This window comes from Dermochelys coriacea, chromosome 4 (assembly GCF_009764565.3).
Source record: "Dermochelys coriacea isolate rDerCor1 chromosome 4, rDerCor1.pri.v4, whole genome shotgun sequence".
NCBI classification, from domain to species: Eukaryota; Metazoa; Chordata; order Testudines; family Dermochelyidae; genus Dermochelys; species Dermochelys coriacea.
The window spans coordinates 82,667,005-82,690,145 of record NC_050071.1 but is presented as its reverse complement, the minus strand read 5'-3'; the positions used below and the strand labels follow the sequence as shown (position 1 = coordinate 82,690,145).

At 43.1% G+C, this 23,141-nt stretch overlaps 1 protein-coding gene and 1 long non-coding RNA gene across 7 annotated transcripts in view; one reads left to right on the top strand and one right to left on the bottom strand.

Annotated features, from left to right (window-relative positions):
* SNX25 (sorting nexin 25) overlaps positions 1–23,141 on the bottom strand; it is a 180,155-nt gene that overhangs the window by 90,666 nt on the left and 66,348 nt on the right. For 4 of the 6 annotated variants that reach the window (XM_038398924.2, XM_038398923.2, XM_038398921.2 and 1 more), the window contains 2 exons: positions 11,127–11,299; positions 9,838–10,024 (listed from right to left, as the gene is read on the bottom strand). The exons of 1 other annotated variant lie outside the window; for it this stretch is intronic. In XM_038398924.2, coding sequence (XP_038254852.1) covers positions 9,838–10,024; positions 11,127–11,299 — 360 coding nt within the window. Of the gene's footprint in view, positions 1–9,837; positions 10,025–11,126; positions 11,300–14,663; positions 14,790–16,428; positions 16,869–23,141 lie in introns of those variants that run through there. One more of the 6 variants, XM_043513596.1, reaches the window with a different exon arrangement.
* Positions 1,656–11,303, top strand: LOC119854466. The gene is made up of 3 exons (XR_005292495.2): positions 1,656–2,382; positions 10,747–10,839; positions 11,140–11,303. It is a non-coding gene; the product is annotated as an uncharacterized LOC119854466 (long non-coding RNA).

The window sequence follows — 23,141 nt, the reverse complement described above, 5'->3', positions numbered from 1 at the left end:
GGGGATGTTGTGAAGGCCAAAAGCATAACTGGGTTCAAAAAATAACCAGATAAATTCATGGAGGATAGGTCCATGAATTGCCATTATCCAAGACAGTCAGTGACTATGCTCTGGGTGTTTGTAGGCCTCTAACTGCCAGATGCTGACTGCATGGAAGGGAATGGATCACCCAGTTATTGCCCTGTTCAGTTCATTCCATCTGAAGCATCTGGCACTGGCCACCTACGTTGCCTCTAAGGTGCGTGCCTGCACAGCCGTGCAGGTGGCCACCAAGGGGCCCGTGGGTGTGCACACTGCACACTGGAGTGTGGGGTGTGGTGGGGGCTGGTGATGGGAGAGTTTGGGGTGTGCCTCTCTCCCCGCCACAGCCCTGAGTAACTTTCACCCAAAACCTCTCATCCCCAGCCCCACCCCAGAGCCCACACCCCCAGCCAGAGGCCTCAGCCCCCTGCACCAGCCCTGAGCCCCATCCCGCACCCTGAATCCCTCATCCCCAGCCCCACCCCAGACCCCACGCCCCCAGCCAGAGCCCTCGCTCCCCTTCACTTAACCCTCTGCCCTAGCCCTGAGCCCCCTCCCGCACCCTGAACCCCTCATCCCTGGCCTCACCCCAAAGCCCACACCCCCAACTCTCTGCCCCAGCCCTGAGCCTCGTCCCACACTCCAAACCCCTTGGTCTCACTCCCGCCACACATCACATCCATATTGGTGCAGATAAATTCATTCCACCAATGCATGGGAAAAATTAGAGGGAATATTGCCAGCAACTGCTGGAAGACAAGATAGTAGACTAGATGGACCATTGTTCTGACCTAGCATGGCCATTCTTACGTTTTTCCACTTATGGAAACCAAAGGGATGTGTCTGCATAACAAGAGAGCAAGTTTTCACTAGGGAACCAATTATGAACTAAAATGTATATTATTAATACTAATAAACTACGACTTGAAAAGTCTCTCTCAAACACTAACAACACGAAACAAAGTTCTTCTATTGTTTAAAAAGAACTCTAAAGAAAACATGTACAAACAAAACACAGAATAATGTAAGACCTAAGAAAGTTCAGATAAGTTGAAGGAGAAGAAAAAAAAAAAGAGTTGGCCTTTTTAATACAAGACTCCTTGTATTAAAGATAAGCCAATGGGGAATTCTTGTCAAGATGCAAAATCTCAGCAATAAGATTTAAGAACGACAAATATTTCATGTAGAGGATGTGGAAATGTTGTGAAGGGCATGGCTTTGTCACATTGGCTATTGTCAACTACACACTTATAGAGAAGGCTTTAACATAACCTTCCAATCAAGGCCAATTTATGTAGGCAGTGCAGGAGAATACTAAAGAAACTGTCCAAACAGTTCTAATTGGATATCTTCCTAATCCACAAAACCCACAGTTGCCTTTAACATAATAAAATAAATAAATAATAAAAAGATACCCCACTCCCACTTTAAAAACAAAAGGCTATAGCCATTAAATCTACCACTCCCTACAAATTATATCTAACTTTCTCTATACACTTGGCTTTAAAACAACGTTACTCCAATAAAAATAATAATAATACTAAAAAACCCACTAACAGACATTTAAAGAATTACTTTCCACCCTCACATTAGCACTACTGTGCTTATTGGCAAATATTAGGGAAGTGACTGTTCTTTAAGAGATTTTTAAAAGTTTCTGTTATATTTTTAATGCCACTCATTAACCTTTTGAAGAGTTGAACAATCTATCTGTCACACCCCAATGGCCCCCTTCCTCAGGGAGTCTCTGGGGAAGGCAGATCAGCATTGTATGTGGCTAACACTGTTGCAAGTATCGCAAATCATTTTGGGGAGGGTCAAAGGTGTGTGAGTGGAGAGTGGAAGTTTCCTTTGCAGAATACGAGAGGCTGGGGGGGGGGGAAGAAGAAGAGCAGAGAACAGGTTAACTCAACACTTCAGCTAGCTCAGTGTGAAGATAAGACCCTGGCCCTGGCCCAAGGTCATGGGCTTGACGAGAAATCAGCAGCTGCCCAGCCGTGAGAAGAGGAGAACTAAGTTGAGCAGAGCTGCAGAGATAGCAGCAAGAACAGCGAGAGCAAATGAGACAGCGACAGTGAAGGCCAATAGAAGGGAAAACAAACTCTCTGGAGCCGGGATGTTTTGGGAAACCGAGGAGGCCACAGCAAGCCGGTTTGGACTGGCACAAAAGGCACCAGAAGCAGAGGGCCCTGAGTGGAATTACTGCCCCCCCACCCCACTCCCAGGAGCCCAGGACTTAAAACCCTCCTGAGAGCTGGAGCAACTCGGAGATCAACAGCGGATCCTCGGATGACCTGGGCCCCGGACACCACTCCCGTCCACCCTTCCTCTCCTCTTCTTCTAACATTACACCCAGGCCTGGTCAGTCTCAGGTAGTGCGTGTGTGAGTATGAAAGTGGGTTAGGGCACTAATGCTTTTTTTCCCTGAGTGACATGGATGTGTTCCCAGCACTCTCTGCTGTTATTTTATTATTTTATTAATAAAGCTTTAAAATTTAGACACTTGGTGTGTTTCGTCATCTCCCCCCAAACAATCCTGTGGCGTCAGCCTGATTACCTGACGCGGCGGTAGATTGGCAACAGAAATTTGTCACATACCTACCCCCCAAGCACTCACGTGAGGTAGAAATTTTTTTTAAAGGCTTCTATAAGTGGTTATGAAATCTAGCTATATGAATTATAACAGTGCACTCTGCTCTCTGGGCTTTTGTTTTTGTCCCAACAGATTACTAATGGCCTGGCAGGTATGTCTGTTTGACATTTGATGGTTTTGAATGTGGAATGACCCATCTTATTTTTAAACTGTCCATAGTATCTTTCGCTGAGAGGCCATCAAGGATTTCTCTTTGTCTATCCATTCTTTAGGCAGAGGCTGACCAAGTGAATTACAAGAAAAGACAACCTTGACAGGCCTCTCTGAAGGTTGGGCCAGTAGGGGATTCATGCACAAAGTTCCTCATACCCTGATATATTTTGAAAATCTGGGAGATATGTTTTATTGTAAAGAAAAAAAATCCTATTCTTTAATGGCCAGGTATAAGTTCTTTAGGCATTCTATAGCTACAGAATCCCAAATGGCTATATGGCCCTCAGAGAATTCCAGAAGGAAAAAGGAGAAAAGCCACCTGGCCTCAGTGTCTGCCTCTCAAGCTCCAGCCCTCTCCCCCAAATTCCAAACCACACTTGCTTTTTTCTAGTGTCCTGGAAAATTAACTCTCCAAAAGTGGGGACAGCCCTATCATCTTGCACATCTCCACAGTGTGGGCAGGCAGCTATGATCCCATCTCTAAGGATGTTACATTTTCCCAGTCAGCTCTGGGTTAGGGCATGTAGGCCCAGTCACAATTTCTGTATGGACTCTTGTCTTTTTGGATAGAAAATAAGGTTCAAGGGGCCTCGCTGTGAATGAATTTGTGCATAAGCTATTGTCCATGTTGCATAACTAAGGAGTGAAAATACTAGCAGCATAAACTGATTTATTACAAGGGAAATCCCATCAGCTATGTAGAATGATGAAGATTAGCACACTTACCAATAAATGATTTCAAGCCCATCCAACCCCCATCCAGCTTTTTAACCCTCTTGCTAAGAACATAAGAGTGGTTGTATTGGGTCAGACCAAACCCCAGGCACTATGATCCCCTTCCCTACTGCTTGCCTCATTTTTCAATCTTCCCAGCTCTTGATCCTCCCACCTACCCAAACAATAAGTACCCAGTTCCAATCACCTTAAGTCCTATCAAAACTTTGTTAATAAATCACACAGAAAGTCCGGTGAGATTTCAGAAAAAGAAAGTTGTGTATCCACATATATTATGGAGGATACCACTTGTATTAGGAATTGGAACTACTTTGACTATAGTGAGAATTAAGAATCTGAGGAATTATCTATCAATACCTGGAGACTTCCTTCAGTCCAGTGATATATCATCTTGATCTCAGGAAATGGGAAGTAATTAAATTCTCCAATGACAAACCACCATTTGGATGTTTCAAAGGAATATTGAGTCTCTCACTAACTATAGTTTCTTAGGATAATTCTCCTCAATAGCCAAGTCTAAACTATAAAACTGTTACTATCTAAATCAGATGGTTTAGAGATTACCAAAAGGCGATCTCAGTTAGCTTATTTTCAAATATAAACAAAACTAAAATGAAAAGTTTGTCACTTTGACCTTTGTGGATTAACAGCCTAAAAAAAAAGTGCAGAGAAATGCTACACATCATTCTAGGACAAGGAATGAAGCGTGTTCTCCAACTAAAATTATGGGATACAGGGAATTTTAGGTGAGCAGAATGCTATTACCCAGATAGGAATTTGATCAGGAAATTAGGGTTGATACAGAGATTTATTTGTTAGAGGGAGGTAATCAGAAAAATTCTCCCCACTGCAAAGTAACTTGTTCCTAGTTACAGAGTAGCAGCCGTGTTAGTCTGTATTCGCAAAAAGAAAAGGAGTACTTGTGGCACCTTAGAGACTAACAAATTTATTAGCGCATAAGCTTTCGTGAACTACAGCTCACTTCATCGGATGCACTCCCCTCTGTTTTTTCCACCAAATGCATCCGATGAAGTGAGCTGTAGCTCACGAAAGCTTATGCTCTAATAAATTTGTTAGTCTCTAAGGTGCCACAAGTACTCCTTTTCTTTTTGTTCCTAGTTGTAAGCATTCAAGAGCTTATTTTCCCTTCTCCTCTATACTTTCCTGTGGTTTATTAGCTAAATATACTACGAAACGTCATTTACTTTCATCCACAGAGACAGCTTCGTGTGGTTTCCCCAACCTCAACCCTTAGAACATTCACAGGCAAGTCACTACCCTACTCTGAAAAATGTGCCACTGAATCTTTACATGGCCACAAGAGTCTCTTCCACAGATGCTCACACACCACAGGTATGGAAACAGACAGATAAATTAGACATAGCAAGGAAACTGCACTTCCAGTAGCACAGCATAACTCGGACACCAAGCGAGGGTACTGGTATTACACAGATCCTGAGGAAACAGTATCACCTGCTGAATCACAAACACCAGGTCCTTGCAAGAATCCTGAGATTTTCCTGGAGGCTTCCCATTCAGGTTCTGATCATACCCAACCTTGCTTGGGGCTTACGAGATCACAGCTCGATATAAGTTCACCACTCTGTAGACTGGAAAGTGAACATACAAATGTAGACAAAAGACAGTACTTCATTCAGCAAATTTGCCTTCTGATATTACAATTTAAAGGGACCTAGAGAGCTAGTAGAGAATACAGTGCACATTAATTGTACCAGAACAACAACAAAAGGATTAGGTTTCAACAGAAACAAGCAGCTCCATTAGTGTTATTACACTAATTGACCTTATGTCTATTTAGGTTTCCAACAGTCTAACAAGGGGTAATTTATACTGTCGGTACCACAGCATGCTGGCCCGGAATAAAGAGCAAATTTTACAGCACATGAATAATATGTAGCCAAGCAACAAAATCATTTCACTCTCTCACCTAATGCATTTTCCTCTTTGGAAAATATAAGTTGTTTCAGAGCAGGGTGTGGAAATGGAGAGAACAAAAAAGAAAAGCTGTTTATTCAGACCCAAGCACATTGACTGATGGGGATGGATCTAACAGGAGGTGTGTTCAGTAATCACAGATCAGGACCCACACCCTCATGGAAGCTGCTTCTGCAGTGTTCCAACACGTTAATGCTCTCACACTGGCTGTGCTATGAGGATGAGAGAGGAAGGATGGTTCAGTGGTTAGGATGCGGGCCTGGGAAGTGGGAGACCCAAGTTCTATTTCCTACTCCTCCAAATGCTTCCAGTGTGTCCTGGGACAAACTGCTTAGTCTCTCTGTGCCACAGTTATCTCTGTATCTGTAAAATTGAGATAACAGTGCTTCCTTACCAGGGGGCCACAGAAGTACCTAAGAGAGCCATATAGCCTGCCCTAGGGCTGCTCCCGAACACCTCAGTCTCCATCCCATTCTCATCCTCAGTTGCTGACAAATCTCCTCTCTCACCTCCACTTTTGATGACTGCCCAGAGACAGAAACACTAGCTCTTCTTCCCCTGCAGAGGGCTCTATGGGCACGGGAAGATACAGCTCCCTTTGCTGGATCCCTCAGCAACCATCCTCCACCCTACTGAAGCCACTGCTACAAGGCATACGGCATGCGTATGGAGGAATTCTCAAGAATCCCAGCAGAGAAGGGAAGCGGGAGAGGAACCCCCTGAATTTAACAGCCCTAGTGGAGGAGAGGGGGAATCCCTTAGAAAAACCCAGCATAAGGGGTGTATGCGTATGTACAGCAAGCACATGGGTACCTGTGTGCAGAAAGCGGGTTAACTCTGCCTCTCCAGTCATTCCATTTCCCCACAACCTCGGCCCTACTATTGGGTCAAGCAGTGTATTTGTCCAGTAGGGCCATATCCTGAAATCCACCTCTGGAGGCATCACCCCTTGTGCATTTATAACCCCACTTTAGTCATTTCAAAGTAACGCTTCTATTCACTGTGGTTGTCACTTGACGACTATGTCCTTATCTTAAGCAGATAGGGGTTGCTCACTCCATGGGAATGGCAGAGAGAATCTAAAGCACAAACAAAAATGGCTAGCTTCTGCTATAGGAGCACCAGTGCAAGTGCAGAAGAAAAAATGTGCTACCCAATATTAAACAAAAGTAATTCAGAAAAAATTAGGGCAGAAAAGGGTGCAAGTTCCAGGAAAGGGGAGATAATCAACAACATGATGTTTAGACAGAGGAGGTCTATAGCACTGAGTGTCCAAGACCACACATTCTATTCTAGGCATCTAAGAGTTCTACAGGGTATTGCTGAGCTGGTGAAGCCCAGTTAATTGCTGACCGCATGACTGGGCAGTGTCCTTTCCTGACCTTGATTCTGAGCTCTGAAGACAGACATGCTCGGACTTTGCTTCTGAGACATACAACATGACCAAAAAAGACCAGCCAGCAGCAGCCAATGATGACTTCAGTACTCTGATGGCCAGTTCTCACTGATACATCCCTATTTCAGATAAAGTCAAACCATCTTATACCCAGTAGCTGTTACAGACAATGCACATTAAATGCCTCCAGCCTCCTGATGTCTTGTTTTAAGCAACATCCATTTTTTCAGATCCATATAAAAGAATCAAAAGTATGCAGGTTTGATAAATCCGTACTTTTGTACATAGTTTCACCTTTTGGGGGGGGCACCAGACCCTACGCATGCCCTCCATGGCTAAGATGGCTAAACCAACTCTCCTTAGGATGTCTGGTTGGCTGCACCCATCAGATGATAGTTTACTGCCTACATAGATGAAATCATCTACTGCTTCCACATTTTGTCTGGAAGCACATGACTTGTATTGCAACTTTTGCACTAACAAATTTATTAGAGCATAAGCTTTCGTGAGCTACAGCTCACTTCATCGGATGCATTTGGTGGAAAATGTTTTTTCCACCAAATGCATCTGATGAAGTGAGCTATAGCTCACGAAAGCTTATGCTCTAATAAATTTGTTAGTCTCTAAGGTGCCACAAGTACTCCTTTTCTTTTTGCGAATACAGACTAACACGGCTGCTACTCTGAAACTTTTGCACTGACATTCAGGATTTCTGTTTTTATCCAAGAAACTCATAATCCAAGAGCAGCTCCCAAATGCTGGAAGCTCTCTAGTGTGTCTTTGAGACTATCTGCATCTTGACCAAAGAAGACATCATCATCCGCATAATCCAGGTCATTAAAAGAGATTAAACCAACGCTTATACCTACATTTGCAGAGATATGCTCAATGAGCCAATCCATTGCACAGCAGAACAGGACTGGGTCCAGGACTCATCCCTATTTCAGCCCAGATCTCCTGTGACACCTGTAAGACTATGGGACCCCCAATTTATTCATGCTCTGAGTCATTATGCAGAACTTGAATTAGCGTCAGAAGGATGTTGGGAACACTGATGCCCCATAAGGCCTTCCACAAGGCAGTTCTAGTGACAGAATCGACAGCTGCCTTTAAGACTACATATGCTGCTGTCAAAGGCCAGTTACATTCATAATGGATCTCAGAAAAAAAGACAATGGTAAGTATAGCATCCATTGTATATAGCCAAAAATGAAGCACTATTGCTCTGGGCAATGGTGTTTCACAAGGAAAGGAGCCAGGTGAGTAGGACATGTGCAAAGACTTTTCCAGGGACAGAGAGTAGAGTTATTGGCCTATAGCTACAATATTCAGTGCATGGACCTTTCCCCTTATAGAGCAGGATAATGGTCCCTTCCTCCCACTCTGCTGGTATCTTCCCAGTAGTCCAAGTCTGGACAAAAAGTTGGCGTAACAGGCTCAATGGCACACTTTAAAAGTTTGGGTGTTGTGTTGTTAGGTCCACCAGCATGCCCACTTCGCAGTTTCTATATGGTTGAGCAAATCTCTTCCAACACAGGTGCATCTCCACAAATTTCAGAGCCAGGGATTGCATCTATTGCGAATGCATCCAGATCTGGACATCAAGTTGCTTCAGGATGGTTACATGTGGACTCATAATATTCTTTCCATCTTTGCAGGGCGACTTGTTGTGTTAACCTAGTTTTACCATCAGCCTTGTTTATTGGTGTAGTCAGAGAATCACTTGTAGGCTACAAGTTGTGACAATTGGTTTAAAAATCTGGACATTAAAAAAAAAAAGAAAGATTCATGGCAATGATGACAGTGACGATACCCTTAGGAAACTTGCTAATTCGTGGTCTGAGGACACCTGGGAACTGGCTTATTTCCAGCACCTGGCGGTACTGATACACAGAATCGTGCTGGGAAACACATCTGGCTACTGGGAGGTGTGACAGGTTGCAAAACCAGAAATGCCAAAGATGCAGCCTGACACCCTCCCCAATGCCAGGAACACCATGCAGTTCCAACATAACCCATTTACCTTTGCTAGTGATTCCCAACTCTTTCCTCAAGACAGAAAGCAACAAAAGGGAGGCACATCAGATGGGCAAGAACTAACATGAAACCTGGAATAGGCATTTGTTCTAGGCAAGTGGGAGACTGCTGGCCCTTTGTGGGGATCCCTCTTCTGGTGCTTACAAGTAGGTTAGGAACATGGGAATTATCTTGCATCATGAAGGAAGAGGGAAGGAATAGGTGAAAAGAGAAGCCATGCTCCAAGTTTTGGGAAGGAGAGGGAGAGAAAAAATGGGAAGGTATTAAGGAAGAATATTAGATAGGTGCCTTGGTATCACAGCACAGAACACTAAGGAAGGGAATATTCATTCCATACAAGATCTTATTTTATTTAGTTCTATAGGAGTTAAATGATGGCCTCCAAACGCAGAACCTGAGATATATTCAAGAGGGAATGATTGGGAGTCACCTGCCTCTATGAATTCCTCAAAACCTCCTAGGAGATCGTCACACACACTACAGCCCAGTCCCTAAACGTCACATTACAGAACTGGCCAGCCCAAAAGGAAGTACTTGATGTATTTGTTAGAGATGCAATTTACTAAAAAGACATTACATAGTAATGGAAAGTCAACACATTATTTCTCTCTGACTCTTCTGATCAGGGGCATGCTGCATACAAGGTTCCTATATGTCTTTAAATGATTGAAGAGACTTTAATATATACTAGCCAGTTATAATGGAATAATTTTAATATTTCCTGCTGACTAAAGGGAAAATAGCTTATTTTGGAGCTTTATTAAATGTTAAGGCTTATATTTCCTCTCTGCACTTCACTGAAATCACACTTCACTCGGGTCTCAGCAATGGACTGGAAGGAGAAGCATGCTTAGTTTTGAACATTCTATAAATGAACATCGGATACCTTAGTTGTTTCAGGAACTCAACGTCAGAGTTGCTGTTAATGAGCTTGATGAACTCCTCGTAAGAAGGAGCATATGTGTAGGCTTTCTTGTGTTGCTCATTCACCTGTTCTCTGTACTCCATCTGGTTGAGCAGCATTTGGTTGACATAATCTGGATCACTCAGCAGCTCCACCACTGGCTTTAGTACTGGGAGAAGAAATTTAAAAACAAAATCACTGTGCAAAAGAGCAAATGTCATCTTCAAACTCAAACATAAACTCAGTGTAACATTTTGGACACAAATTAAAACAAAGCAGGTTGATAAAATTCCAAGGAATTACTACGTAATTCCCAGATTACATAGTGTATCATTCATTTTAGACTGAAGTTTGCCATTCTCCTAAACTTTTTATTTTCTCTATCCATTACTGTAAGATGTCATTAGGATTGAGGAAACTGGAAATTCAGGTTATTAAAAAGTTTACACATGTTAAAGCAGCTGAACCTAAACTGAAACATTTCAGGTGTCTGTTTCCACTCTTCTTCCTGTGTATCTCAGAGAACGTTACACATTAGAGAGTCTAGGAAGGTGCAGAACTAGGAATTAAAAAGGAACTGTACTATTTGGGGATTACTTGGGACTTTGCAGTATCAAAAATTGTCCCCAACTCCAAATTCAAAAAAGGACAGAGTGATTAGTGGTTTCATCATCCAATTAAAACTGCATTTCATAAAAAAAACTAAAATTCTCAATAAATAAATGAATAGTTATTGGGGGAGGTTTTAGATCTTATATCATGCTTCAGTCATGTTCACATCCTTAGTCTAGAATTTTACTTATCTGAGTAAGGTATAAAAGTCTAGGACCACCCAAATGCTCTCCAGAAGGTCACTGCAGAGTAGAATGCTAAAGTTTTGGTTTCCTCTAGGACAGACTAAGAGGATGGAATGGCTCCATGATACAAGGTGCACTCTGACCCCAACTCAGGAAAGCACTTGAGCATAGGCTTAATTTTGAGCAGGTGAGTAGCCCTATTGACTTCATGTGCTTAAACACATAATGAAATGCCTTGCTAAATCAGCACAAGAGAGCTCAGTGCCTTATCCTTAATCAGCTAATGTTATGAATTTTTAAGTGTCTCATGTACATCTATAAGATACTAACTGTACCAGTCTCTGCATGTGCAGGTTATGACAGAAGTTTAATTTTAGAACTTAAAATGTGATATCAAAACAAGTATATTAAATGGTTTGTAATCACTAATACTGTAGTAGGTAAGTCATTAATTATTTCTGATCTATAATCTACCTTTTGTTGCAAGTATGTCTGCAAGGACTATGCGCAAGCTGAGAGACTGGGCATCCTTTGAGGGTAGGAGACAATACACCAGAATTTGAGAACATGATTGCAGGAATCTTACTTCTTCGTCAGAGTTCCTCAAGCATGGATGGAGTAAAAATGGCCTTGGCTGCTCTTCCTGCCTAGAAGGGAACCAGAATTTCAGTTGAAATTACAATACATCTTTAGTCATTACTTACTATATCAGAAATGTATAAAATATCAGGGACAATGTTCAGCAAAGAAACATTTTAAACAAACTATGCTTCATCTATTGTTTATTTTTAATTATATTAAGCAAAGCCTACCTTTGCCCCATTTCAATCCCTTGCCCTATCTTTTCTCTATACCTGTACAAATAGAAATACAATATTTTTAAACTATAGCTGTATAGAATAAATTATTATAGTTCAGAGCACACCCTTAGGGACAAGGTTGAATAAAAAGCTTATTTTCTAGTCACTCCCATTGACATACACGGAACCTAATCCATTTTTCCAAAATAATTGCGAAGGCAAAGAATTGAGATGCAAACATACCCTTGTACTGCAGATTAATAGGCTTGTACTAGAATTGTATGACTATTTAAGCAGGGGACTGAATATTATTGAGACATGGATTTAGCTGTGACACCGAAGATGGAACAGATGCAATCTTCCACACCTATAATCAACTACTGAATTGTCACTCAAAAAACTGCCAGCCTCTTTGGTCTGACTTTTCCTAGAAAATAATAAACAAGGAAAGGTCAAGTGAATTCTCCCTGACAAAGAATCACTGAATAGCTAGATGACCGAGAATTTTCAACATTAGCAGACAATATTAGCTAGTGGAAAAAATAACAAACCAGTGTGGGATGTATGAAGAATATGATAGAAAATACTAAAAAATGTTATGATGCCATTAAATAAATCAATGGAATTCCCTCATCTGGAACACTGTAGTTCTTAGAACCTTGTCTTAAAAACCGTAGCAGAAACAGACTGGGCTCAAGAAACAGGAAATGCAAAATTAGCCATGGGGAAACTTCCATATGAGAAGAGATCTGATCTGTTTAGTTCTGAGAGGAGACAAATGAAAGGGGGACATGGTAGAGGTATAACAAAATATTGAATGGTATTGAGAAGGTAAACAGGGACTCCTATTTACCCTCTCTCATAATACCAGGACATGGGGAAACAAAATTGAAAGGCAAATTTTAAAACTGACAAAAAGATGAAAGTGCATGGTTCTTCTGTGGACTCATTGCCACTAGATATCACTGAGCCCAAAAGTATAGTACAATTAAAACAGAGAGACAGAGAGAACATCCACGGTTACAATACACAGGATCATTTCTATTTTAATACAGCATAAATTCTCATGCTTCATGGTCTAAACCAAACACTTTACTGATGAGCGTTCAGATGAAATATTCATAATGGCAGGTTATTCCATAAATCTCCAATAAAAGGTTTCTTGCAGCATCTGGTGCTGGCCATTTTTAAGGTATGTCTAGACTACAGCGGGGAGTGTGGTTCCCAGCTCAGATAGACAATAGCAATGTAGCCCAGGGGAGCATGGGCAGTATCTTGGATGAACTGCCTAAGTACAAACCTACCCAGAACCCCTGGGTATGCCCTCGGATGGCCAGCCCAAACTGTCACACATGCTGCCTCTGGCTACACTGCTATTTTTAGTGCATCTGTCTACCAGAGCTGGGAAGCACCTTCCCCACTGCAATGTAGACATACCCTTGGAGACCGGACGCTGGACTTGATGGACCACTGCTCTGATGAGGTATGGCAATTCCTATGTTCCCAAATGGAAACATCATTTCCATCACCCTTATAGGTCTACTAGAGAGAACAAATACATAACGAATATTCTACTCAGCATGGAACAATCTTTTGAAGATTAAACCTTATGCCTGAGAAGTAATTATAAAAACAACATTAAAAGAACATTATTGTAGAGAATAACTAATTACTTGACCACAACTGCAGAATAAACTATTTGATGTAGGATCTTTGACATAGCAGTGAAAAATTTCACTGAACTCTAGATACCAGCCACTTCATCAAAATAATTGACTTATGATGAAATGTTGTAACTTATTGACTTCTTCTCACATATTTCTCTCAACCAGTCATAAGTCTGTAAATTTCATGTACTTTACAAAAAGAAGAAACATGTCACACACATCCAGTTCAGTAAAGAAACTATCATTTTCTTCAAACTTCAATCAATCAGAACTACATAGACAATTCAAAACATCCTGTCTGGGACTTCCGAATCCTGATTGGTATCAAAACACTGAGTTATGCACCTTAGTTAAAGAATCCCTTGGGGGGGGGGGGGGTTTCCAAAATGGTGACTGATGGGAGTACAAGGTAGCTATGTACCTTGGGGGGAGGGTGTACCTTTGGGGGCCACTGCTAGTGTGGCCAGAAGGCTAGCTGCATTGAAGGAAGTTTAAAACTATGTGCATACACATAAGAGTTGACCACAGAAAAGTTAGGTCATTCCATGGCACACCTTGGGTGAGTAGGGGCTGATTTGGTGCCAGGGTCAGTGCTGCAGAGGCTGCCTGTAAGGAAATGCCAGATACCTGCAGAGAGTGGAAAGGGTTTTGGCCAAAGCAACACAATCAAAGATGTATGACGCTGAAGCAGTTTTGTCTAATTAAAAGTGTGAGGAAGGGGGTACAGAAAGAAAAGTGAGGGGAGAACTGCAAAGATGGATCTTGGAATTAGAAAGAGATCATGGGGGTAACAAAGCCTAGCGATCTTCTGATCATTCCCTGGTGTATCCATGGTGAGGTTCCCCCCTGCCCAACCCTCATTCTGCTGGCAGGCGGGCAGGCAACTAGGCTCTCCCACTCTTGGTGGTAGGAGTTCATTTTGTGGAGGTGGTGGAGCAAAGGGACGTTGTACAATTGCACTGGAGGCTAGTTAATTGGGAGGTTGTGCTGCCACCAGAGCATGAAGCACTTGCCAAATGCCTTAGGAGTCGGTGCTGTGCCTGGTGTAATAATCACATCGAAATGTACTAACAAACAGCCAAAGAAGTCTGTATTTTTGCAGACTCCCTCAGAATCAACCACTCTAGCCAGGTTCTCCGATGAAGCATGCAGGGAGCTAGACACTGCTCTCTGACATTCAGTACTCAAGGAGACCCAGTTCCTTTCCCTGGCAAATGACAACTGTTCTTCGAACTTTGCAGCATGCGAATATCCCATTACTCTTATTTCCTCCAGTGACTCTTGGTTGCAAGTCAGCAGCTCCTCCTCTGTAAATGTAAGTGGCTTTAGGATGCAGGACCAGGTGCCTCACATACTTCCAGCATTGGTCTGGAAGGAAAGAGACTGTACATAGCTTGGTTCCACATGCCCCTCTTGGCAGGTACTGGGGGTGGGGTGTTGTGTCACCTAGGGAGGGGCCATGGTCATTTCCTCGGGAAGCAGGGATTCTAGTTCAGTAGAAGCCTGTCAGGCTGGAGTCAGGGCCCAGCTGTGCTATTCCTCACCCAAATGTCTTCTCCCTCATCCTCCACTGTCCGTTTCCTCTCCGGGGATAGTTTGCTGTTGCCGCTGCAGGTCCTGGCTGGCTGCCATCAACTATTACTCAGAGGGCTGCTCCTGTCCAGCCATTTCTGGGTAAGAAAAATGGACAAACTCCATACATATTCAAACAGAGGTTTCAGCTATATGCTGCACGGACACTAGTCACAGGGAAATATACTTCCTTCTCTTTGTGCAAAAAGCAAAGCTGCCTCATAGTAGGAATTAACAGCTGGGAATGCAGATACCCTGCATACTCACCGAGGGAGCACTGGCTCATGAGGCTATTGTCCAGGCCCCTTATCACAATGGAAGGCCTCCTGCAGCCTGCGCTAGAGCAGGTGTCTCTCCTCTTGAGTCAAACCCCCTCTTCTCTCTGGTCTCTGAATGTTTAGCTGTCTTCTTCAGTGCACTGCTGACCATCTCCATACTAGTATACTCCAGATCCCCACCCTGGTCTCCTACTGCTTTCACTACACTGCATCAAGCACCTCCATCCATGGGCTCTCCTTGTAGGTGATCATTATCTATCTACATAAACCTGTCCCCAGACAGGTCAGCAGAGGTCCTGGGTCATTTAAATCAGAATTTTGATCTCCTCTTGTGAAAGTTAGCCTTCCTCTTCTGGACTGGTAAGATGAAGCAGCCACCAAGAACTAAGTGCCAACATCCCGAGAGCAGCTGATGCTGTGCATCAGCTAGCACCTTTTAAAAACCCTAGATTGGGAGCAGAATATCTTATACGAACCAGAGACAAGGGAGTCAGTTCCGTGGGCAGTTCCGTGCCTGCCGATAGTGCGGGGGCAGAGTGAGGGCAGCCAGCTTCAGTGGTGTTACTGAGCATGCACAGTCTGTGTGAACATGCTCAGTACAAGCCAAGCAGCAAACTGGGGGGAGGAGGGGTGCATGTGACCCACATGCCCCCCCCGCCCCACGAGTCACTTGTACTAATAGATCATTATAATATGTACATAGCAGTGACATATGGGGCCAGAACCACACAATATGAACGCTTTAGTTCAAACACGAATTAATTCAGGGAAGTCTTATGGCCTGTGTTATACAGGGGGCAGACGCACTAGATGATCATAGTGGTTCCCTCTGGCTTTATAACCTATCAGTCTAACACTGTCCAACTCTAACTTCTTTTTGAAAAAACAAAACAAACTGTGTTAGTTGTCGGGCAAGACAGTGATCATCTGGCCCTGAAGACATACACGTGCATGCAAAAACACTCTTTTTGGGCACTCCAGCACATAGCTTCAGATAATATTAGGAGAGGCCTCAACCACTTTCCTTTTAAGGGATGTCTATGCAGTTATTTATGACTGGGCATACTTTCATGATACAAGCAAGGGATGAACAGCACAGATCAACAGTGCATTCTGACTCCGCTGGGCTGCGATTAAATTTGCCTTTTATCTTGCCATACCATCCATGATCAGTGTAGTCTCCACAGGAACCCCATCCCTGTTTGGGACTGCAGCCTACATTCCTAATCTCTCTGGAGCATTAACTGTTCTTACAGTTATCCTTTCAGAGGAAGCAGTTGCATAGTCTGTCTGCATCTCTGTCTCTGACAAGTCTGGGTGGAATTCACAGTATCAGCCAATAAATACAGCTTAGCTGAGTTGGGCCAGTTCCAGGAGTTTATTGGCACACAGTCAAGATGGGTCTATCACAGGAACAGAATGGAAAGAATAAGCCAATTGATAAATATTTGGCCCTTACCTTCCTAATTCATCCAGTATGTTGCTGTTTGTGGGGGTTACATATACTCTGGCATGTATCTGATGAGATGGGTTCTCTCCATTACTCAACCCGCTATGGGTCTTGAGAAGAGGAGACCCTTCCTCCAGCAGGTATCCTGGCCAAGATCTCCATGTGTCTTTGCAAAAGTCTAAGGGACAAATCCTCAGAGTCTCAGCAGGAGTCCTATGCAAACATCTGTGTATCAGTGACAGTAACTTGTTCCAACAGAGCCAAAAGAGATAAGGGGGTGACTAAAAGCAGGCAGGGAAAAGAAAAATAACATCAGCTAAAGGTGAACCAATTTGCTGATGGTCATATAGACAGTGATCCTGGTTTTGATCATCCTCCAAACTTCAGGTGGCAAAGCAGGAAACTTTTCCATAAGCCTATCATCCAGAAGAATGCTCCTATTTCTTGCCACAAGTACTCCTTTTCTTTTTGCGAATACAGACTAACACGGCTGCTACTCTGAAACCTATTGCTTGGCAGTGACTGCTCTTTCATATGATACTATCCCTCTCCAAAGTGGTAAGTACATCTGGATTTGTTCTTTTAAACAGCTCCCGAGGATAGTTTGCAGGATTTCCATAAAACATATTGAACAGCATATCTCTTGCTGCAAGAGGATTGTTTGACTGAGGGTTTCCATTTCTGCCAGTCTCATTATGAAGTATTCATTAGCCTGTAGGGAAACATACAGTGAATCAGCATAAGCCTGCCTAGCAAACAGAATTCCATGTCACCCATGCTTTCCCTCCCTCCAAATCTACCAACAAAATAATTTAGCAAAGAGCATGCATACAAATGATGGATAACATTCTTACCATTGTACAGTAGCAACTGATCCCAGAGCCCAAATTTGGGGTTCTTTCTGCAACTCTTCCATAAGATTTGTGAGAATGAACTTTGGGAAGATACCAAGAAGGTCTGTTGAAACGAAACATTTTAGGCAGCAAATAAAAAGTAGCAGGAAAGTTATCTGAGGCCACTTTCCTACATTTGCGACAAAACTGGCACAAAGTAAAGGATGACATTGTTTATTTTGAAATAGCCATAAGAGAAAACAGGAAAATTAACTGCAGTATGCACACCCACACATACATACACACACAAAAACAAACAGAGTGCCACTAAATTTTTCTAACCAACTTCTATAGCAGTATAAACTACTTCTCAAACCTTTTTGAATATCCCAGTTAGGTGCACATATATGAGGCAGCCCTTCAGTCTACTCAGCTCCCACAACACACTTTTCAAGATCCATGGGTCCTACACATGCCTATCACAGCATATGGTGTACCTCCTCCAGTGCACTATATGCCCCATAACATTGATATGGGTGAAACAAGAGAATCACTGTGGTCCCAAATGAATTCTCACAGGAAAATGACCAAAAAAAACAAAAACACCACATCATCTGTGGGTGAACACTTGTCACAAAGCGATCACTCCGTATCTGACCTCTCAGTCCTCATCCTCAAAGGAAACCTGCACAACACTTTCAAAAGATGAGTTTGGGAGCATAAATTCATAACTTTGCTAAACACTAAAAATCATGGACTGAATAGACACACTGGATTTATGGCTTATTACAACAATCTTAAAACCCACTACTCCTCCCACCTCCTTCAACTTCACCTGCCCAGCACATGACAGTAGGGCTGTTAACTGACGACTTCACTTCAGATGGTCCCAGGAAATATGTTAGCTACTTATGGTAAATGATCTGTTTCATCTTGTACTTAGCTATGACACTGTACATTTCTCAGTCCTGAAGGAGAGCTCTATGTTATCTCAAAAGCTTATCTCTATCACCAACATAAGCTGATCCAATAAAAGATAAGTCACTCACTTTGTCTCAACTTCTGAACACACAAGTATCTGTTATGACTTCGTGATTGGATTTTCCAAACAGAAAGACACAAACTGATCTTTGAAAATTCCTTTGAAAATTTGATCTGCTGCTTACTAACAGGGAAGAATTGGTAGGGGAAGTAGAAGTGGGTGGCAACCTGGGCAGCAGTGACCATGAGATGGTTGAGTTCAGGATCCTCACAAAAGGAAGAAAGGAAAATAGCAAAATACAGACCCTGGACCTCAGAAAAGCAGACTTTGACTTCCTTAGGGAACTGATGAGCAGGATCCTCTGGGAGGCTCATATGAGGGGGGAAGGAGTCCAGGAGACCTGGCTGTATTTTAAAGAAGCTTTATTGAGGGTGCAGGAACAAACTATCCTGATGTGCAGAAAGAATAGCAAATATGGCAGGCGACCAGCTTGACTTAACAGTGAAATCTTCGGTGAGCTTAAACACGAAAAGGAAGCTTACAAGAAGTGGAAACCTGGTCAGATAACTAGGGAGGACTATAAAAATATTGCTCAAGCATGCAGGGGTGTAATCAGGAAGGTCAAAAAACAACTGGAGTTGCAGCTAGCAAGGGATGTGAAGGATAACAAAAAGGGTTTCTACAGGTACGTTAGCAACAAGAAAAAGGTCAGGGAAAGTGTGGGACTCTTAATGAATGGGGGAGGCAACCTAGTGACAGATGATGTGGAAAAAGCTGATGTACTCAATGCTTTTTTTGCCTCTATCTTCATGAACAAGGTCAGCTCTCACACAACTGTCCTGGGCAACACAGTATGGGCAGGAGGTGAGCAGCCCTCAGTGGCGAAAGAACAGGTTAAGAACTGTTTTAAAAAGCTGGACATGCACAAGTCCACGAGTCCAGATCTAATGCATCTGAGGGTGCTGACGGAATTGGCTGATGTGACTGCAGAACCATCGACCATTATCTTTGAAAACTCACGGTGATCGGGGGAGGTCCCGGACGATTGGAAAAAGGCAAATATAGTGCCCATCTTTAAAAAAAGGAAGAAGGAGAATCCGGGGATCTATAGATCAGTCAGGCCCTGGAAAAATCATGGAGCAGTTCCTCAAGGAATACATTTTGAAGCACTTGGAGAAGAGGAAGGTGATCAGGAACAGTCCACATGGATTAACCAAGAGCAAGTCATGCCTGACCAACCTGATTGCCTTCTATGATGAGATAAACAGGCTCTGTGGATATTGGGAAAGCGGTGGATGTGATATATCTTAACTTTAGCAAAGCTTTTGATATGGACTCCCATGGTATTCTTGCCAGCAAGTTAAAAAGTATGGATTGGATTAATGGACTATAAGGTGGTTAGAAAGCTGGCTAGATTGTTGGGCTCAACGGGTAGTGATCAATGGCTCGATGTCTAGTAGGCAGCCAGTATCAAGCGGAGTGCCCCAGGGATCGGTCCTGGGGCCGGTTTTGGTCAATATCTTTATTAATGATCTGGATGATGGGATAGATTCCACCTTCAGCAAGTTCGCAGATGACACTAAGCTGTGGGGAGAGGTAGATACGCTGGAGGGTAGGGATAAAGTTCAGAGTGACCTAGACAAATTGGACGATTGAGCCAAAAGAAATCTGATGAGGTTCAACAAGGACAAGTGCAGAGTCCTAAACTGCTACAGGCTGGGGACCGACTGGCTAAGATGAGTTCTTCAGAAAAGGACCTGGGGATTACAGTGGATGAAAAGTTGGATATGAGTCAGCAGTATGACCTTGTTGCGAAGAAGGCTAATGGCATATTGGGCTGCATTAGTAGGAGCATTGCCAGCAGATCGAGGGAAGTGATTATTTCCCTCTATTCGACACTGGTGAGGCCACATCTGGAGTATTGCATCCAGTTTTGGGCCCCCAACTACAGAAAGGACATGGACAAATTGGAGAGAGTCCCGTGGAGGGAAACAAAAATGATCAGGGAGCTGGGGCACATGACTTACGAGGAGAGGCTGAGGGAACTGGGCTTGTTTAGTCTACAGAAGAGAAGAGGGAGGGGGGATTTGATAGCTGCCTTCAACTACCTGAATGGGGATTCCAAAGAGGATGGAGCTTGGCTGTTCTCAGTGGTGGCAGATGACAGAACAAGAAGCAATGGTCTCAAGTTTCTGTGGGGGAGGTCTAGGTTGGATATTAGGAAAAACTATTTCACTAGGAGGGTGGTGAAGCACTGGAATCGGTTTGCCTAGGGAGGTGTTGGAATCTCCATCCTTAGAGGTTTTTAAGGCCTGGCTTGACAAAGCCCTGGCTGGGATTATTTAGTTGGGGTTGGTCCTGCTTTGAGCAGGAGGTTCGACTAGATGACCTCCTGAGATCTCCTCCAACCCTAACCTTCTATGATTCTATGATTTATGCACAATGTTGTTGAAAACTCAGCTTATTATCCATAAATTCTGAAAACAGTGGTTCAGTGAACAGAAATATAAATCTCAAACTGTAGTGAATGGCTCCCAAAATAGGTACCACACAAGCCTTTTAATCCAACACGTTATTTCATAAGCTTCAAATCACAAACAGTGACAAGTGGCAATTTAATTTATTTGTGCCTTTGTCAACAATTAGGATTTTAGTGGTATATCAAGATGCAGTTGACTTAAAAGTGATTTCATACAGACAGTATTTGTAACAGTTGTGGATTGCACAGCATGCATTACAGATCATTACTTTTTATTTCCCTGTGAAGTGAAACCAACATTAATAATCCCATGAGTTTCATTTCAGACATATTTCCATTTTACAAGTTTTTCAAACATGCATACAATTCTGTGCGGATAAATAACAGTGTAATTGCTTAGGAAACCAAGGGCCTTTTCTTTGGCTATCCCAAAATGAGTGAAATATTAGTAAATATAACCTTTAGAGGAAAGATTAGTAAACGGGGTAGGCAAAACTATTCCAATTGGTTCATCATTTCTGGACCCAAATGAAATATTTTTTAAAGTTGTACTCGCAGTAGTGGAAAGTGATGCTCAGTGTACGGGTGCACTCATCTATTCAGTGCAAATATTGAATCTGTATTCAAATGCCTCTGTCATTGACCACCACAGTGACCTTACTCCTGACGCTACAAATCCACCAGTTCACCCATTCCTTAAGAGGATTGGAATTGGGAAAACACTAAGGTAAAAAAAATTAACAAAAAGCTTTTAAGAAAAATGACTATGCATAACTGCAGAATCTCTTTTGATGTGTGTAGATGGGGACGTACAGGACACTCATCAACCTTACCACAGGTGTTCTTGGCTGTTAAAAGGTTAAAAAACACTTTTGGAGGGAGCTCTTACAATTTTCTTTCCCACTTATGAACGAATAATTGTAAACCCAAAACTAACAACACTGGCATTTTAGCAATGTAACATCTACTACAATCCTCTAGTACTGGACCATTATCGGTCACAAGGGTTCTCAACCTTTTCCATACTAGGACCCTGTGACACTTTGGGGAATCTATCTGCACAACATTATTCTGGTTGATATTATGAAGTTGTTACTATAAAAACTGCTGTATCACTGCATACCCTTCTATATATGTGAATTCCACCTTTGCTGATAATGGCTGTCATGTGTCTCATACCGGGTACAATGGCAGGTCGTTAGAATTCAGTGGCCGCCTATTCAGATGGAAGCACCTTGGGAAAATAGGTTAGCTCAAGCCTACAAGAACCATTTTTTCCTACCTCTCTGCAGGGAGCTGGTGAAGGGGAGAGCGGAAAATCCCCAAACGGAGAACAAAAACAGACATCAAGGCACTGATGCTAGCTAGCCTTTAAAACAAACAAACAAACAAAAAAAACAACTACAAAAGCTCCATGGGTCAGGAAAGACTCACAGGGTATGTCTACACAGCAAAGAAAAACCTACGCTGGCCTGTTCCAGCCAACTCAGGCTCAGGAGGCTTAGGCGGAAGGGCTGTTACATTGCTGTGTGCAGGCTTCTGGACTCTGGAGCTGTAGGACCCTCCCACTCCACAGGGTCCTAGAGCCCGGGCTGCAGTCAGACCCCAGAAGTTTGCACAGAATGAAAAAGCCCCACAGTCTGAGCCCCACAAGCCCAAGTTGGCTAGCACAGCCAGTCGCAGGTTTTTCTTTGCTGTGTAGACAAGCCCACGGAGCCACACAGGAAATTTTGGGCAGGAGATGTGAAGGTACAGGCATGCTTTCATAGCAAGGCGAACCCAGGTTAGGTGTGAGATCAACCAAGGCCAGAGAAACAAGATGACCTAGGGAGAGAGGGACTGCATGGCTGAGAAGACAAGCCATGAACTGCAGGAGAAGGAACCTGGATGCCCCAGAGGACTCTGACCCCTGACCAAAGAATACTTTGGAGTGGTGAGGAAATTAAGGCAGGGAAATGCATGGAGGGTGTTTTGTTTTTTTAAAATGGATCTGTGTATCAAGTACAGAGCAATAATGTTTTAGAATCTTTCGCAAAGACTGAATTCATGAGCTTGCAACTGTTAGTCATGGGTTACACCTATCACGTGCCCCCAAGGAGTTAATCTGTGACACCAGAGCATCCATAGGGCTAGAGTTCTGGGAGAAGATTTCTTTAAGTCTGAGTGGTCAGCACTAACTCTAGGAGCTTGGCAGTTGGACTGCAGGGTCTAAGCTCTCAGGAGAGGGTGCTAGATAGCGGATTTTCATCTTAAGACTATTCCTAGAGACAAGCACCTAACCTCTGTTCAGACTTCAGAGGCTTAAAGCCCATGGTATCCAGTGGATGGCTTCCTCACAGCAGACTGGTGAGTGTCCAAGAGAGCTGTTCAACTAGGTTTGTGACCCACCCCACTCCCATTTTGCCAGAATCTAATCAGGATCTCCCTC